Source organism: Anabas testudineus, chromosome 14, assembly GCF_900324465.2.
Source record: "Anabas testudineus chromosome 14, fAnaTes1.2, whole genome shotgun sequence".
Classification (NCBI taxonomy): Eukaryota; Metazoa; Chordata; class Actinopteri; order Anabantiformes; family Anabantidae; genus Anabas; species Anabas testudineus.
The window spans coordinates 9,182,167-9,196,354 of NC_046623.1; the positions used below are offsets into that span (position 1 = coordinate 9,182,167).

At 39.2% G+C, this 14,188-nt stretch overlaps 1 protein-coding gene across 3 annotated transcripts in view; it reads right to left on the reverse strand.

Annotated features, from left to right (window-relative positions):
- The window catches only part of LOC113170067 (ryanodine receptor 1-like), a 42,109-nt gene that overhangs the window by 14,348 nt on the left and 13,573 nt on the right, over positions 1-14,188 (reverse strand). For 2 of the 3 annotated variants that reach the window (XM_026371958.1, XM_026371957.1), the window contains exons 40-80: positions 13,833-14,106; positions 13,613-13,727; positions 13,392-13,524; positions 13,205-13,299; positions 12,992-13,127; positions 12,737-12,923; positions 12,551-12,662; positions 12,312-12,432; positions 11,942-12,111; positions 11,616-11,836; positions 11,443-11,533; positions 11,144-11,284; positions 10,895-11,058; positions 10,736-10,814; positions 10,563-10,652; positions 10,336-10,476; positions 10,156-10,233; positions 10,001-10,076; positions 9,767-9,890; positions 9,314-9,429; positions 9,149-9,216; positions 8,929-9,050; positions 8,728-8,777; positions 8,533-8,593; positions 8,323-8,449; positions 8,080-8,191; positions 7,906-7,987; positions 7,695-7,825; positions 7,282-7,602; positions 6,953-7,193; positions 6,735-6,822; positions 6,551-6,643; positions 6,042-6,056; positions 3,456-3,626; positions 3,244-3,303; positions 2,963-3,097; positions 2,328-2,440; positions 2,120-2,216; positions 1,927-2,036; positions 1,778-1,829; positions 1,581-1,673 (exon numbers count right to left, since the gene is read on the reverse strand). In XM_026371958.1, coding sequence (XP_026227743.1) covers positions 1,581-1,673; positions 1,778-1,829; positions 1,927-2,036; positions 2,120-2,216; positions 2,328-2,440; positions 2,963-3,097; positions 3,244-3,303; positions 3,456-3,626; positions 6,042-6,056; positions 6,551-6,643; positions 6,735-6,822; positions 6,953-7,193; positions 7,282-7,602; positions 7,695-7,825; positions 7,906-7,987; positions 8,080-8,191; positions 8,323-8,449; positions 8,533-8,593; positions 8,728-8,777; positions 8,929-9,050; positions 9,149-9,216; positions 9,314-9,429; positions 9,767-9,890; positions 10,001-10,076; positions 10,156-10,233; positions 10,336-10,476; positions 10,563-10,652; positions 10,736-10,814; positions 10,895-11,058; positions 11,144-11,284; positions 11,443-11,533; positions 11,616-11,836; positions 11,942-12,111; positions 12,312-12,432; positions 12,551-12,662; positions 12,737-12,923; positions 12,992-13,127; positions 13,205-13,299; positions 13,392-13,524; positions 13,613-13,727; positions 13,833-14,106 — 5,006 coding nt within the window. The remainder of the gene's footprint in view (positions 1-1,580; positions 1,674-1,777; positions 1,830-1,926; positions 2,037-2,119; positions 2,217-2,327; positions 2,441-2,962; positions 3,098-3,243; positions 3,304-3,455; positions 3,627-6,041; positions 6,057-6,550; positions 6,644-6,734; positions 6,823-6,952; positions 7,194-7,281; positions 7,603-7,694; positions 7,826-7,905; positions 7,988-8,079; positions 8,192-8,322; positions 8,450-8,532; positions 8,594-8,727; positions 8,778-8,928; positions 9,051-9,148; positions 9,217-9,313; positions 9,430-9,766; positions 9,891-10,000; positions 10,077-10,155; positions 10,234-10,335; positions 10,477-10,562; positions 10,653-10,735; positions 10,815-10,894; positions 11,059-11,143; positions 11,285-11,442; positions 11,534-11,615; positions 11,837-11,941; positions 12,112-12,311; positions 12,433-12,550; positions 12,663-12,736; positions 12,924-12,991; positions 13,128-13,204; positions 13,300-13,391; positions 13,525-13,612; positions 13,728-13,832; positions 14,107-14,188) is intronic. The other variant, XM_026371959.1, reaches the window with a different exon arrangement.

Consider the following 14,188-nt stretch of genomic DNA (forward strand, 5'->3'; position numbering starts at 1 on the left):
AAAAGTGGTAAAATATATTTTTAAAAATATTGCTCTGGTCTGAATCGCTTTAATCTTTAATTCCTCATTTATAATACTGACTGTAAATGAAATGATCAAAAAGAATAAAAAAGGAAAAATCAGGGAACAAAGCTGACATTATTCACAAATGAACTTGTAATATTACACATCCCCTCCCTCCCTCTCTCCCTCCCTCCCTCCCATCTGATGCCCAACCCACCTCCCCACCACCCACGTATGCCTGGCCATGCTCTACCCACTATGTGTTGTGCAGTTGGACCTCATAATTACACTGCAGTCCCTCACTGACTAATGAAACCTGATTATGGGCTTTGCACTAAATGATGTATGTGAACTGATTTTCAAAACTATGACTATGTGTGTGATATCATATACTACACTGGCTTTCACTGTAGTCTGTCAGTATGCTATGTGAGTGGGAGAAGGAAACACTGATCAGTAGCAATCAGTTAAACAAGACTGATGTTATAAACATGAGAATCATTACATGGAACAATGACAAAAGAGACAGAGAGAAAGACAAATGGCAAAGCCATAAAAATAGGCAAGAACGACATCACTAGTAAGTGAGTTTGTGTTAAATCACATTCAATCATTTTCAGTAGATTAATTTTAAATTTTTTAGCATGTCTAATCATCCCAGTTTGATGTAGGCCCCCACATGTTTTGAAGGCATCTTTGAATGTATAGATATTTTCGTAGTGTAAAGTAGTAAGAAACAAAATAATTTATAATCAAACCAAAGAAAATCTCAATTGTTCTGCTCCAGTTGCATTTAGCAGTGAGGTCATCACTGGATGTATCAATGAATAAAGTATCTGAAATCAAAAATAAACTTGATCAATAGAATGTAGTTAAATGCCTTCACAGCAGTAGCTGGTGCTGCTTTTCAAATTAAACCATATAGTATTAAAAGCCCTGCCAGTCCACTCCAGTTCCAACAGCTGTAACAGTAAAACTAGAGAAGTGGACAGTGGAGAAAGGAGATATGGCAGAACAGAAAAATCTATAAGCTTCTTTTTTTTTGAAAATTGATTGATTTTAACTTCATCCAAGTCATTTTGCATAGATCCTAAAGCTACATTGATTGAAGTGATTTGAAAGAGTGAATTATTAGTATCATAAATATGATTTTGATTATGATTATTTACATTGTTGATGTTAATTTCAATTAATCTAATTAGACTCAATCCAGATTCAATGCACAAAACTTTAAAACAGTAAATAGTGCACTGAAATAACTGCGATGCTTAAAATTGGAGTACAGCATATTTTTGTCTCACGTTGTAGTGAGAGTTAACAAGTCCAAATGGTTTTTGATACAGTAAAAGAACATCTGGATTGGAGTTTAGAGTTTCTAAATCGAGCAACTCACAATGAATGAACAACATAGAAAGAGAACAGACAACACAGACATGAAAAACAAAGGTAACGAGACAACACATAGAAAGAGAGAGTGATGTGGTTGTGAAATAATGTTCCGATGATGAGGTCACTCAATGCGTTGAGAGCTACCGCTCCATTGTGTTCCTGGTCCCCAGCCCCTGGCTGCCCATTACCAGTTCTGACTGTCGCACCTCAAAGGACATCTCATCTTCAGCATTTTCCATCATTTCCTCTCCCCCTTCTTCTTCCTCACCAATATGGCAACTCTAAATAAATTGAAATATTTAACAAATGCATTTTAAAAATACATCATGTACATAAAAGTTCAAATCATGACCAGAATTCTTTGCTTATTGTCTGCAAAACTCACCTTTGCCATAATATCTGCATATGCCATGTAAAGATGATCTGTATCAAGTTTGCTAAAATAGACACAAGAGATTAGAATTGGTGAAGCTGGAATAACACGTCACTGTGGTTTGTACTTCATTTTGATGTCACTGTATTGAGCTATATAACCTTTTTTCTGTTAGAGCAGTGCGACTGAAATGCAGAATAAGCTGGTGGAGAGGATCTGGCTTTGTTTCTTTCTCCTCTTCTTCATCTCCTTCCTCCTGCTCCATTGCTTTCTGTGATGCACACAGAGCAGAAGGGTGAGTAATGGCAACAGAAAAAATATTTCCAGATGAAACAGATGTGACATGACACTCACGGATAAGTCATCTATCATCCTGTCTTCAAATGAGTAACCCTCAGTGTGAAGCCAGTTGCGCTTGTAACCCTCAAGGAACATGTTTGAAGCTCTGTGTCTGCAGTACAAAAAAACAACAAAACAAAACAAAAATGCATCTGCTATAGTAAATAGTCACTGTATTTGAACATCCCATCCTGTCACATGTGATACAGATGTAGTCTCTCACCTTGGTATATTGTATAGTGGTGTCATCCTGAAGCAAGCAACCACAGCCCTGCGTCTCTGCTTGGACAGAAGTTTGTGCCACACCATCTTCTTAGATTTAAATGGGTGCTCTGTCTACTCCAGAGAAAACAGACACGAGCAAAGTGGGCAAAAAACCTGTGACAACTTTGTATGTGCAGCAGGAAAAGCTTTAAGTAAGGGTTGTTAATGTTCTGCACCGGCACCATGTTAGTCTAATATTCTGAGCAAAGGAGTACTAAACCACACTTCTTAAGCCTGAAGTTAAGCTTTGATTTCATTTGCTGTTTAGAAAAAAGTGGTCAGGTTTATTCTGCATTAATTTTTTTATCAAAGAAATCTACTAGTGATTTATTACAGTATGCTGTCACTTGTTTTTTCTTGAAATTTCTACTGCATGTACTTTTTCTGATAACCTAAACATTTTGAGCATTCCTACTTAATAATTTCACATACACACAGCAGTAGAATGCTAATATCTAACTCAAGTAATAAATATACACACTTAATTTAGGTCACTATTATTTTCAAAGCAATTTACATCTCCGTTAATGATCACATTCCTGCTGGAGACATGGTATGCATCTACAGTTGGCATGGTTGACAATAGTCACTCACCACTTCAAGGTGATAGAGGACAGCGGAAACCTCCTGCACTCTCTTGACAACTTTCACTGGTGCGTCGGCATCTTCAGCCTTCCCTGACATCTCCTTGTACAGAGCCATCTGCCAGCGCATGGATGGATTGTCCACCTTCCCACAACAGAGGGGTACAATGTTTCTGAAGATTTTCTTTTTTTTTCGCATTGCGACTTATCACAAATCCGTGGGTGTGATGAGCCAATCCCAGCTGTCATTTGTAAATACACATTACCTGTCACATAGTGTTAAAATTATACCTTGCCCTGAAGATGAAGGTTGTTCTGCAGGAACTCTCTTACTTCTTCATCAGTGTCTCTCTGTAAATTAAAAAGTTTTATCAACAATTGTTCTGCAAAGATCCTGATGGTTTATATTTGTAACAGTTATGTAATGGTTACTATATTACAGCATTTTACCCGATACTATAGATGTTCACCAAAATCTGATTCAAAGTCTGAAAAGGGCCTACCAAAGAGTATCGGATCTTGGCCACGTTGATGAGTTCCTGATCAGCAGGTGAGCACATGTTGAGGCCTATGGGAAGCATCTTTTTCAAGGCAGCCACAATAAGTGAAGTCTGTACAGAGTAACGATCTCCCCGTCTTTTCTTCTTGGTACGTTCAGTATCTGAGCCTCCACCCTGAGAAAAGGAACAATAAACCAAAAAGCATTCACAGTATCTTATAAAATGATAGCGGAACACCACCATTAACACTGCTTGGTATCAAATCACATCACAGCCCCGATTGAATGCCTGGAAGCCATTATCATGGATACAAGCCCACATTAGTAATTAACTACTTTTCTCCTTTAATGCTAGAACTGACTGCAACACTAGAGCAAAATGCAACTGATGCTACACTATGTATATTCTACCATACATCACACAAAGCAAATAGAAACCTAAAATGAGTTTGTCAGCACAGTCAGCATTCACTAAAATTCAAGACAAACCTAAGTGATTGTTTTAATACTAACTATAAAACATTATATTACTACCTTTTAGTAATTATTACCTTTATATAATGACTTACTTTGCAATTATGAAGTGACTCTCTCCCATGTAGACATACCTAGCTACATTCACTGTTACCTTCAACAATGTATACATAAAAAAATCCTAATTCTAAATGTCTACATCCTGTAATTCTCTAAATAAAAAAAGGATCACTGTTTCTCTGAGCTCAGACTGGTAAGTAGAGGGTATGAAGAACATGTGAGGGCAAAATGAGGATATAGTTGGCTTTAGGAAAGGGAAGCTGAAAGGCATGGGTTTTTTAAGAAATTAATATAAACATTTTTTGTCATTTTGCAATGATTTTGCATTACAAAACATGCAAAAGAAACCAGCTCATACAAGTAACAACCTATTCAGATAGCTAGGTCTAATTCATATTTTCCTCTGTAACTTTTGCTTGTGGTAAAAGATTAAAATGTTAAATGATGTTAAGGAACAAAACTTGTGAAATTGGGGTTAGACCCATTAGTAGCAGTCGGTTAGAATCATGCATATAATTTAAAACAAATGGGACACATCCTTGTGCTCTGCTCCTTGTCATATGTTGGGTTTGTGTAAGCGTTCAGTCCTTCTGTTATCTGCTCTTTCTGGAGTCCTCCAATATGTACGAATGTATGGGGAAACCATACAAGATTTAAAAGCATTTTGTAATGTGGAGGTTAATAAAATTAATACTTTATGAATACATAGCTAACAGGGTATTTTGATTAGATACTGAAATGTAGATAACAGGATCATAAAGTATTGGTCACCTCACAAGAAAGTCAGTCTACAGTAGGAACTTACCTACAAATGTACTGATGTACAGATATTGATACTACTTTATACCACACATTCCAACATTTGCCTGTTGGCCTTTACAATATCCAAATCAGAGCAAGATGTACTAACTCGGTACACCAACCACTGCTTCAGTGCCAGATGTTTGTTATGTAGGGTTTCAGGGTGCAAAGCATTTTGAAAGATATTTTAGATAATACTGTAAGTGTGAATTAATGTAATGGTTAGGGTCATGGTCATTTTGAGCCCATTCTAAAGAGGGAACCCTACAAATATTTCAAAAGATCTGCAACAGTGATGTTAAGCATCAAGTTATGTGTTAGTGTGGCTGCTATGGAGTGTAAAGGTAACTAAACCATGATGTGCTATAGCATTTCCAGGGAGGAGAGAAGAAAGAGCACAGAGAAGAACACCACCATCCCCTAGTGCCCAAAAGCTACATTACACTAGCTACAGGTCAACCATCCTATAACAAAAAGAAACAACAGTCATACTAGAAGTCTCCAACTCAACTATGATCAAAAAAGAGCAAACTCAGTGACAGGATGATGGCACTGTGCTTTCACTGCCACCTTAGGCTTGGTGTAAAGCCCAGTGCCATGAGCCCAACTCCACAGCTGAGTACTTTCATCAAGCGCCTCCAGACTCCCCCCCTTGCACACTGGCAGGACTGGGCATGGCCCACAGAAGGGCTCATCCCTTTTGTCCAGTGATCCTTTATGAGAATATTGTGTTTCTCATAGTACATATTCACTAGAGGTTTTCCTTATGTATCATTTTGCTCTAGTTTGTTTGTGTAGACATGAATCAGAAATGCAGTGGCTCACAAACTGGAGTATAGCAATACTAATGACTGTGTAACCAGATCCAAACTCCATTTGTTGCTCCTTTGAAGAAGCTGGCTAGGATTTACTGTACATATTCTATTAATAGAAATAACTATTATAGCAATGTGAAATTCTCCACTGAGTTTTATTTCTCTCATTACAGACTAAAAGATATTCGTGACTAAGCTTGTATGGAAAAAGTATTTTTCACTGGCAATGAATCAGTTCTTTTGGGTCATGCTGCCCTGAATGGAATGTGAACATCTTTGTGTATCTCAGCGCGTGAGTGACTAAGTGTTCTTGTGCATGCCTGTGTTTATGAGTGTATGTGGATCAAATGTGCCAGTGTGCTGGAGAGGTTGATGAAAAGCTCCCCCAAAGTGAGGTGCCATGCGGTCAGCACAGCGGTCGTGCAGGAACAATGTCTAACCTCTGAGTCCCCGCCCTGGAAACCCAGCCGCAACCCAAAAGAAGAGGACAAAGGACAGCCAAAAAGAGAATAATGTTAACAGAAATTGTGCTAATTGCTATTGTTCTCAAAATTACAAATTAAAATAAAGTTACAGCAGACTTTGTCATGTTTAACTAAACCTAATCAATAATATATATATATAAAAAACATAACATATGTAAAATACAAAACCTAAAAACGACTGTACCTGGTAAAGACCCAATAAGTGCATAGATTGCATTGGCAAACCCCGGACTAAATAATGCAATTTAATAAGTGGCCATTTATAACTGGCTAAGAATAGTTGGATGAGGTTACATATTCTTAGTAATTTCAATTCTGTAAACTGAGGTACATAGTAACAAGCTCATATAGATGTTTTACAAATGCCTGCAGAATACTTGTAGTTTTTCTTTTTTTTTCAGCTCACACTTTACCAGCCTCACTGCAGCACTGCACTGCATTAGCTCTGCCTTCCACTAACTTACCTTGCTCATTTTGCTCTTGCTGTCGGCGGTGAGGAATGACATGTTATTAATCTCATTCATCACTACAAAGTTCTGTTCCTCTCTCTTGAAGTTCTACAATAGGGAGAGAAAAACAGAAAACATACAGTAAACACTATGAGCTGTTACAAATGACTTCATTCGGAGGCCAAAGGAACATACTCACATGAGATTTGGACCAGAAAATAAAAACCTCTCCAACCATTCGGAAAAGTTCTTCTGCATCTGGGTCGGGGCACGTCAGCCACCTTGCCCTGTTGTGTTACAAATTACTTAAAGCCACACGTAATGACCAATATATTAAAAGTTTAGTGTATTATGTTGCAATTCTGTCAGTAATAGGTAGGATTCACATTTGATTCTGTGTTTGTAACTTTATTTTACCTATTGTTGTCCACATAGCGTATAAGTAGAGGGTAGAGGGCATACAAGTCTCTACAGAGTACCGCAAACTCATCACGTATGGTGCCGTCTTCTTCATCCCCCTCTGATTTTCCCTCCATCCGCAAATGGTCCTCTTCAGCCACCACCTTGGAAGTGCGTTTCTTCAGCTTCTCCATTGTTGGGATGAAGTGGGACTTTAGCATTTCTGGCTTTGCCCTGCTGACGATGGGCTGTGAAAACACTAAGAGAGAAAACAAATGGTCATCTCACTACAAAAAACTTTCCAGGCGTACTCTCTTACACATTGTGAATTTTTAAAAAGTGCTCACCTGCCAACCTCTTCATCCAGGAGGCCTCATCAATACCCAAGTTGTTGACTACAATTTTCATGATGCTGCCCAGCAGCTGATTAAGATGTTCTGACGTGACATCAGTGCAGATCCTGCCCTCCAACTCAGGAAAGTTCTCAGGTCCTCTCTCCCACCAGCGAAGCAAGTAGTTACACAGCATGGGCAAAGTTATTTCAATAACATGAGGCATCTCTGTATAACGAGCCCCTGACTCTGCCAAATCCCCAATCTCCTTTAGAAGAACATCCAGCTCTGGGATGTCTGGACATAATTCCTGGACCTCATTGGGAAGGCCCAAGACTGTGGCATGGGCAAAAAAGAATTTAAAGAAAGAAAATTAAGAAACAAGACTCTGACACAAAACACATCCAAGGAAATGGTAACACACTCACTGGCTCTCTCCCTGGGTGTCTTTGTGGTGTACACAGAGAAGGCGTTGAATTCATTGAGATGGGGCTCTAAGTAGGCCACAGGCATAGCTGCTGCAAGGTGAGCTAAACACTCTCCAAGAGCTGGCCTCTGCCTGTAAATGCAAAGGTGTAGCAAACACTCCTAGTGTTGACATCTAAAGTTCATTAGAAAACATAAAACATTTTACCTTACCTTTCAACATGTGGATTCTTGACAGTCCCTAGGGAGTAGATGCTACACATAATGCGATAGCAAGACATCTGTAGATCATCCACTGTATATAAGGAACAGAAACAGGTACAGCTATATCAGATAAATTAATAAATAAAACCATGTAAAATCAGAAATAGAACTGAAAGCACTCACAGATGACATCATCTCCAAACTGATGCTGAGCAATGTGATCAAACAGGGAGGTAAGCACTGGGAGCAGGGCAATGGTAGTGTAGTTAATGTTCTGGGACACGCCTTTAACTTGCTTTAAAGGAGAGAAGTGGTACATGATCATGGAGCCCCAGGATATTCAACAACCACTATTTAACAGATAATTTGGTGTAGTCAGGGATAGCTACATGTGCTACATGTTTGAATATTCCCCACATCTGTTACCTGATTGCCTTTGGAGACTTTGCCCAGTTTAAGGTTCTCTACCATCTTCTCTATATCATCAGCAGCACTCTCAAAGAATGACCGCAGCCCTGCTTTCACAATCTCAGGCCCTGACTTCATTACAGTCCTTATAAAGCAAATAAGATAGATTATGATGAAAAACAAAAGCAAACAAAAACATATTTGTCTGTCTTCTTAGAAAATACTAACCTAGCATCCAGTGACCGTGCCAGGATATGCAGACAGTTCACAATTGCTGGAGCATCCGTTCCTGCACATACAAATAGATCCCTGATCACCACATACTGTGTGCACATAAAACGAGGGCTACAACCTGGACTACTGAAAATTCAGTACCGCTATATATGAGAATCAGAAAGATTGATTTTGAGAAACTGATCTTACCAAAGAGGGAAACTCTGTGTCTCACCAGGGCAGACATTTTACAGAATATACTATGAAGTGAAGTAAATGAAAAGGAAGGAAAGGAAAACGCAAGATAAAGGAAACACTGATAAAAGGGGGAAATCAATTTATGAAAAGAACTCATAACAGATGTAACGTAACAGCTATAGATATTTCTCTGAACAGTTAGTGAGAGATCACCTTGCAATCATCTCCTTCTCCTTATTGGAAGAATGGCCACCACTACCCAGAACTTTTGCAGGTGTCGACAAGAAGTAGAGGCAGTGGTTTTTGAAATACTGGTTGATTAGAGGCATCAAGATCTGAGGTAGAAATGTTAGAAATGAGACAGAGATTTTTTACATTTAGTACGGTGATAGGACAGATTGAGTATTTTGTGGGCTGTACACAGTAGGCTCACCTTGGCAAAGAATTTGATTTCCTGCTCATGAGGAGACTTTTCCACTCGGCCACTGCTTACCACAGCCTCTGTAAAGCACAGTGCACAACATTGGCAACTCTAAGTTAAACAAATAGAACTCCCATCACACTACAGTAATTGTTCTTCTCCAGTGCCTAACAGTACCAAGGTGAGCTATGAACTCCTGGGCGATTTCCATCCACTTCAACAGCTTCTGAAGGAAACCATAAGCAAATCTCTTCTCTATAGATGAAATGTCAGACTCCATATCTTTCAGGCCCCTAAAGTGAAGCAGAGTTGAACTTAGTTCAGCTTAGTTTTTATGTTCTTCTACTGCAATTTGATGCAAGATTTCCTCCATAAGTATCTGTAGCACATCATAAAACTACATTTCAACAGGAAACATTTAAACAGTTGCATAATATTCAGCCAGTCTCTGTTGCTTCACTTTGTTAATGGCTTTCAATTTTATTACTATAAAGTAATAGAGCTGTGCTCTAATCATGCTTTTGTTCTTTTAATAGCATTAAATGAAATGAAATGTAAATGAAAATCCATTTTAGTAATATGAAACAAATACAATTTCTCGATAAATGTTCTATCCAAATTGTTACTTACCTTGTGACAGCATATCCATTAAGCTGCAAGAACTTGAGCAGCTCATAAGCCTTCTCTCTATCGCGTGCCTTTTCTTTTGCTGTCAGAGTGTCGTAGGGAACCAGCAGAGGATGTGTTCCACCTCCTTCAAAAACACAGAATCACAATCAAAATTACTGAAGAAGCGTACAAAACTCAAACCTCCTATTTTCCATATATCTACATTATCTCTCTCTACAAAATTGTGCTCTTTACCTTTGGCCTGCAGCTCCATTTTTTTCTTCCGTCCCCAAGTGTTATGGTAATTTTCTGCCAGTTGCTCTGCCATAGACTGTGAAAAGAAGTGAACTTTAATTGCTGACCAGATATTAACGTTACAGCACATAAGGTTCAAACATTTTCTACCATACTTGCAGATCCCTTGAAAGAGCCATGTGGGTGATATCAATGGGCTGTGGACTGTAACCATGGCTTGGATCATATGTCGCCTAGAACAGAAAGAGTTGTCAATTATAAATAAAGTACTGTAAAAAACATAGCTGTGATTACATCACTAAGTCCACACTACAAATCACTGAAGTGCTCTTTACCTGAGCAGTCTGTGAGATTTTACGTGATGTCGCCTTCTTCTTCTCTGTCTCTTCTTCCTCTCTAGCTTTTTCTATGTTCCACTCCCATGCAAGCATGGCTTTGATTGACTCTTTAATTGGCCAACGGTAGATCTCTTTGTCCTTGTCAAAAGAAATGTAAGAGTGATCAGAAACTGAGACAGATAAAGTACAAGAAGATTCAATGCACAGTGTGACTGTGACCCTACCTTTTCTGAGAAGGTTTTGTACGGTCTGAGCATAGGATGAGTTTTTGCATTTTCATCCAGCACCTCACCATATGACCAGTTATTCTGGATCTAAAACATTGATGCAAAAGTAAAGAAAGAAAGAATTAAATACTACTGTAGTGTGCATTGATTAAATTGAGTGAATGTTATACCTTTTCAAAGGCCCATTTATCATGTGTATATTCGGCATATCTGTTGATAAAGGGATCAAGTCTCTCAGGGATGATCGTACTGTGGGGGAAGAAACAAAACACTTTAATTATTTGAGAGACTCTAACCCATGAAAGGTATAATGACGAAAATCCTCTCACTTTGTGGTCTCTACTGGTTTGGGATCAAAGTTTCCCTCAGCATCTACTGATGCCTTTTTCTCTGTCTTGGAGGAGTAGCTGGCATCTACATAGTCGGGAGGAATTGCTCCAGCAATGGAGCAAATGCACGGCATTGAAATTTTGAAAATCTCAGCATCAAATTTCTGGAAGAACAATATAATGATATTAAGTATGCCCTTACAGTAATATGAAAAAAAAAAAAAACAATTCTTATTGCAGGAGCTCCACCTTGTGTGCTAGTGATTCAAAGATCCCCCAAAACAGTTTGCGGGTCAGATGCAGTTCCTCTTCTGATGCGACTCCAAAGTTGGCCCAACCGTTGGGGAGGCAATAATATTTCCAACAACGCTCATAGTGATTAGTCAAAAGCTGCAGGACGCAAATACAGACAAATAAATAAATGTATACACACATACATAAAAGTGAAAAGAGATAAAGGTTAAAAATACAGTCCAGATGCGCATCTGGACTCAAAGGGAGGTTTTGTTTTTATAATGGTAGTATAAAATATTTAAAGTTCCCAATACCTTTAGGGGCATTTTGGCGTACTCATTAAGAATTGGCACATCAAACACCAGCCGTCTCAACAGATGCTGAAGCATTGATGGACGTAGATGTCTGAAAGAAACATAAGCAAACTTTGTCTATGAATCTGGCAACATTAAATGACCTGAACCGTTTGCCATGAGGATGAACATACTTGCACAAAGCCATGAGGCACTCCTCAATGATGTCTCTTTGGGCCTTAGTGAAGGCTCGTCCACGAGACAGTCGATAGATTGTGTGCAACATGGAGTCAATCATTATAGCTCTGTGGTCACTGCCAGCAAAGAGCGGGGCACACTTAGTGATGAGTGGCAACACAGCAGAACACAAGTACCGGTTCAAAGCAAGGCCCATCTCTGTGGTGCTGAAAGCAACCTGTTTAACAGATATGCAGTGAATTAAGTCATTGTGCTCTGCACTCTTCCTACATACCATCTCAAAACAGCAAGACAATATGTTTGCAAATTATTTGAGACTAACCGTGTCCAGAGAAGCAGCAGCCCTCATGTCAGGCAGAAAGCCCACCTCCAGCACATGGAGAAGGAATTCCTGGTTGTCAATACCATATACTCTGTCCAGGAATAGCACCATAGGAGCTTTGTGGTCTGGCACAAAACTAGCTGACATCTTTGGTTCTATGATGCTGTTGTCTAAGCATAGTATTAAAAAACATTTTGGAAAATAAATGAAGCATATGGTTAGTTGGATAGACTCGAATTGCATAGCATAAGAAGATTTCAGCTGTATACATATGTTAGCCTGATAGGATATTAACATTTCACTCTGTGTATTGATTAACTACACTAATTAAAGCTGCCTTTGGTAATAAATTGGACTCAAAGAAATTTACCTTTTCCAAAACAAGGAATCTGAACAGGAAGGCTGATGACACCCACCAGATCCTCAATAGGGACCAGAGACCTCAGAATGGCCCTGATCCTCAGAGCCTCCCCTTTACCAGCCTGGATCAACTGTAGAGGAAAAGCCTCAGTTTTTAAACATAGTTTCAACAGGAATTCCTATTTCTCTTTATCTAATGTTAAATCAACCTGTTCAATGGCTAGTATGTTTATCAGCTAAACAGCTTACGTGCATCTCTGGAGCACAGCGCCCTAGCAAGTCAATGAGGGCAGAGTAAAAGGACATGATGGCATTGCCCAGATGCACCCTATTCTCTTCATGCTGTTCCTCTCCTCCAAACCTAACAGAAAAAGAAAAGTGTTTCTAAATATTTCTGCTGAAGAACATCATTTACTTAATGGTGCCTGTACATACATGGGAAAACGTCTGTCTTTCTTAACACTAGGGCCATCCCTTGCAGGATCTTCTGATATTTTGATGGCCTCTTCTATTGCAGCCAGAAGACCATTACCACCCTCTCCTCTCAAGGCTGGACCAAAGCATTCAGGTCTACGAATGAGGAGACGCACAACTACATTGGCGTTTTCTTCCACACTCTCTCCTACAAGAAAAAAAGAATATGAGCAATAGAAATAAATATTTAACTGTAAAGCAAATTAAAAATCTCACCATTGACAAATACAGCAAAACGAAGAAAGTCAAGGTATTTCTCTCCACCACAGGGATTCCAGCCAATGTCAGGGTAGCCTTTAGACAGTAGCATTGGGCCGCTCTGGAGTCCACATCCAGCTAAATATTTCACAACCTGAAAAGACATCATTGTACTCAAGTTATGAAAATTTTTTCACAGTGCTTGTTTTGTTGATATTAATTGCAATTTACCATTTCTAGGTCCTGCTCTTGGAGAGCCAACGCCAGTTCGTTGTTGTCGATACAAGAGGCTGCAGCCACGTCCAAGGGTGTAGAGCCCCGCATTCCTAATGAATGGCACAATGTAGAGCTTTATGACAGTCCACACATCAATAATAAAACATCAACAATTATGTTGGAACTCCGCAAAGGCAATCACCAAGGCCGATGCTACTATTCTGGAGAAGGTAGCTGAGGTGGTCAAACATAGAGCGTTGATTTTGCCGACTGATGCGACAGAAATAGCAGAGGAAACGACAACAGTTCGTCACCACCCGAGGGAATCTGATCTCCTGTTTTAAGACAAATTTAAGAACCATATAAAGTTTGGCTTGTCATCAGTAAATTGAACATTCTTAAAATGCAGGAAAAAAAATATACCTTTGAGTCACCACCTCCCAGTACATTAACCATCACCTCCATGACAGTTTCATGCATGCCCAGAGCTCGCATCAAGTTAGGGTGCTGATAGAAAACTTTGTTACTCATGATGTTCCTGAGGGAGACCGAAATTAAGTTAATGTATAGTTTCAATAACATGCATTTATCAAAGAGTTCATTTTTAAACAAGTAGTGAGAGTAAACTGAATCATATATCAACCCTATGCTTTGAATCATGAGCCGCTCCTCTTCTGGGCCCATCTGGACAATAAGCAGAGAGCGAATCTGGCCCAAGCACTCCAGCAGGTCCATGGTGTCCTGAATTGACACTGCGTTGATGGTGTAGGCTTTTGGAAGTGCACGTATGAGCTCACCCAGTCCATCATATTGCCTGTGAAGGAGGCTGAACATCATACGCACTAACTCTGGGTTCTGTATAAATGACTCCTGGGCCCAATGGATTGTGGTATGGGAAATCAGCTCCTGCAGTGTGCCTAGTGAGGGTACAAAGGATTATACAATAATACAAAGTGACTGTTAAAGACATTTTTGATGTCAAAAACTAAATTACAGTAT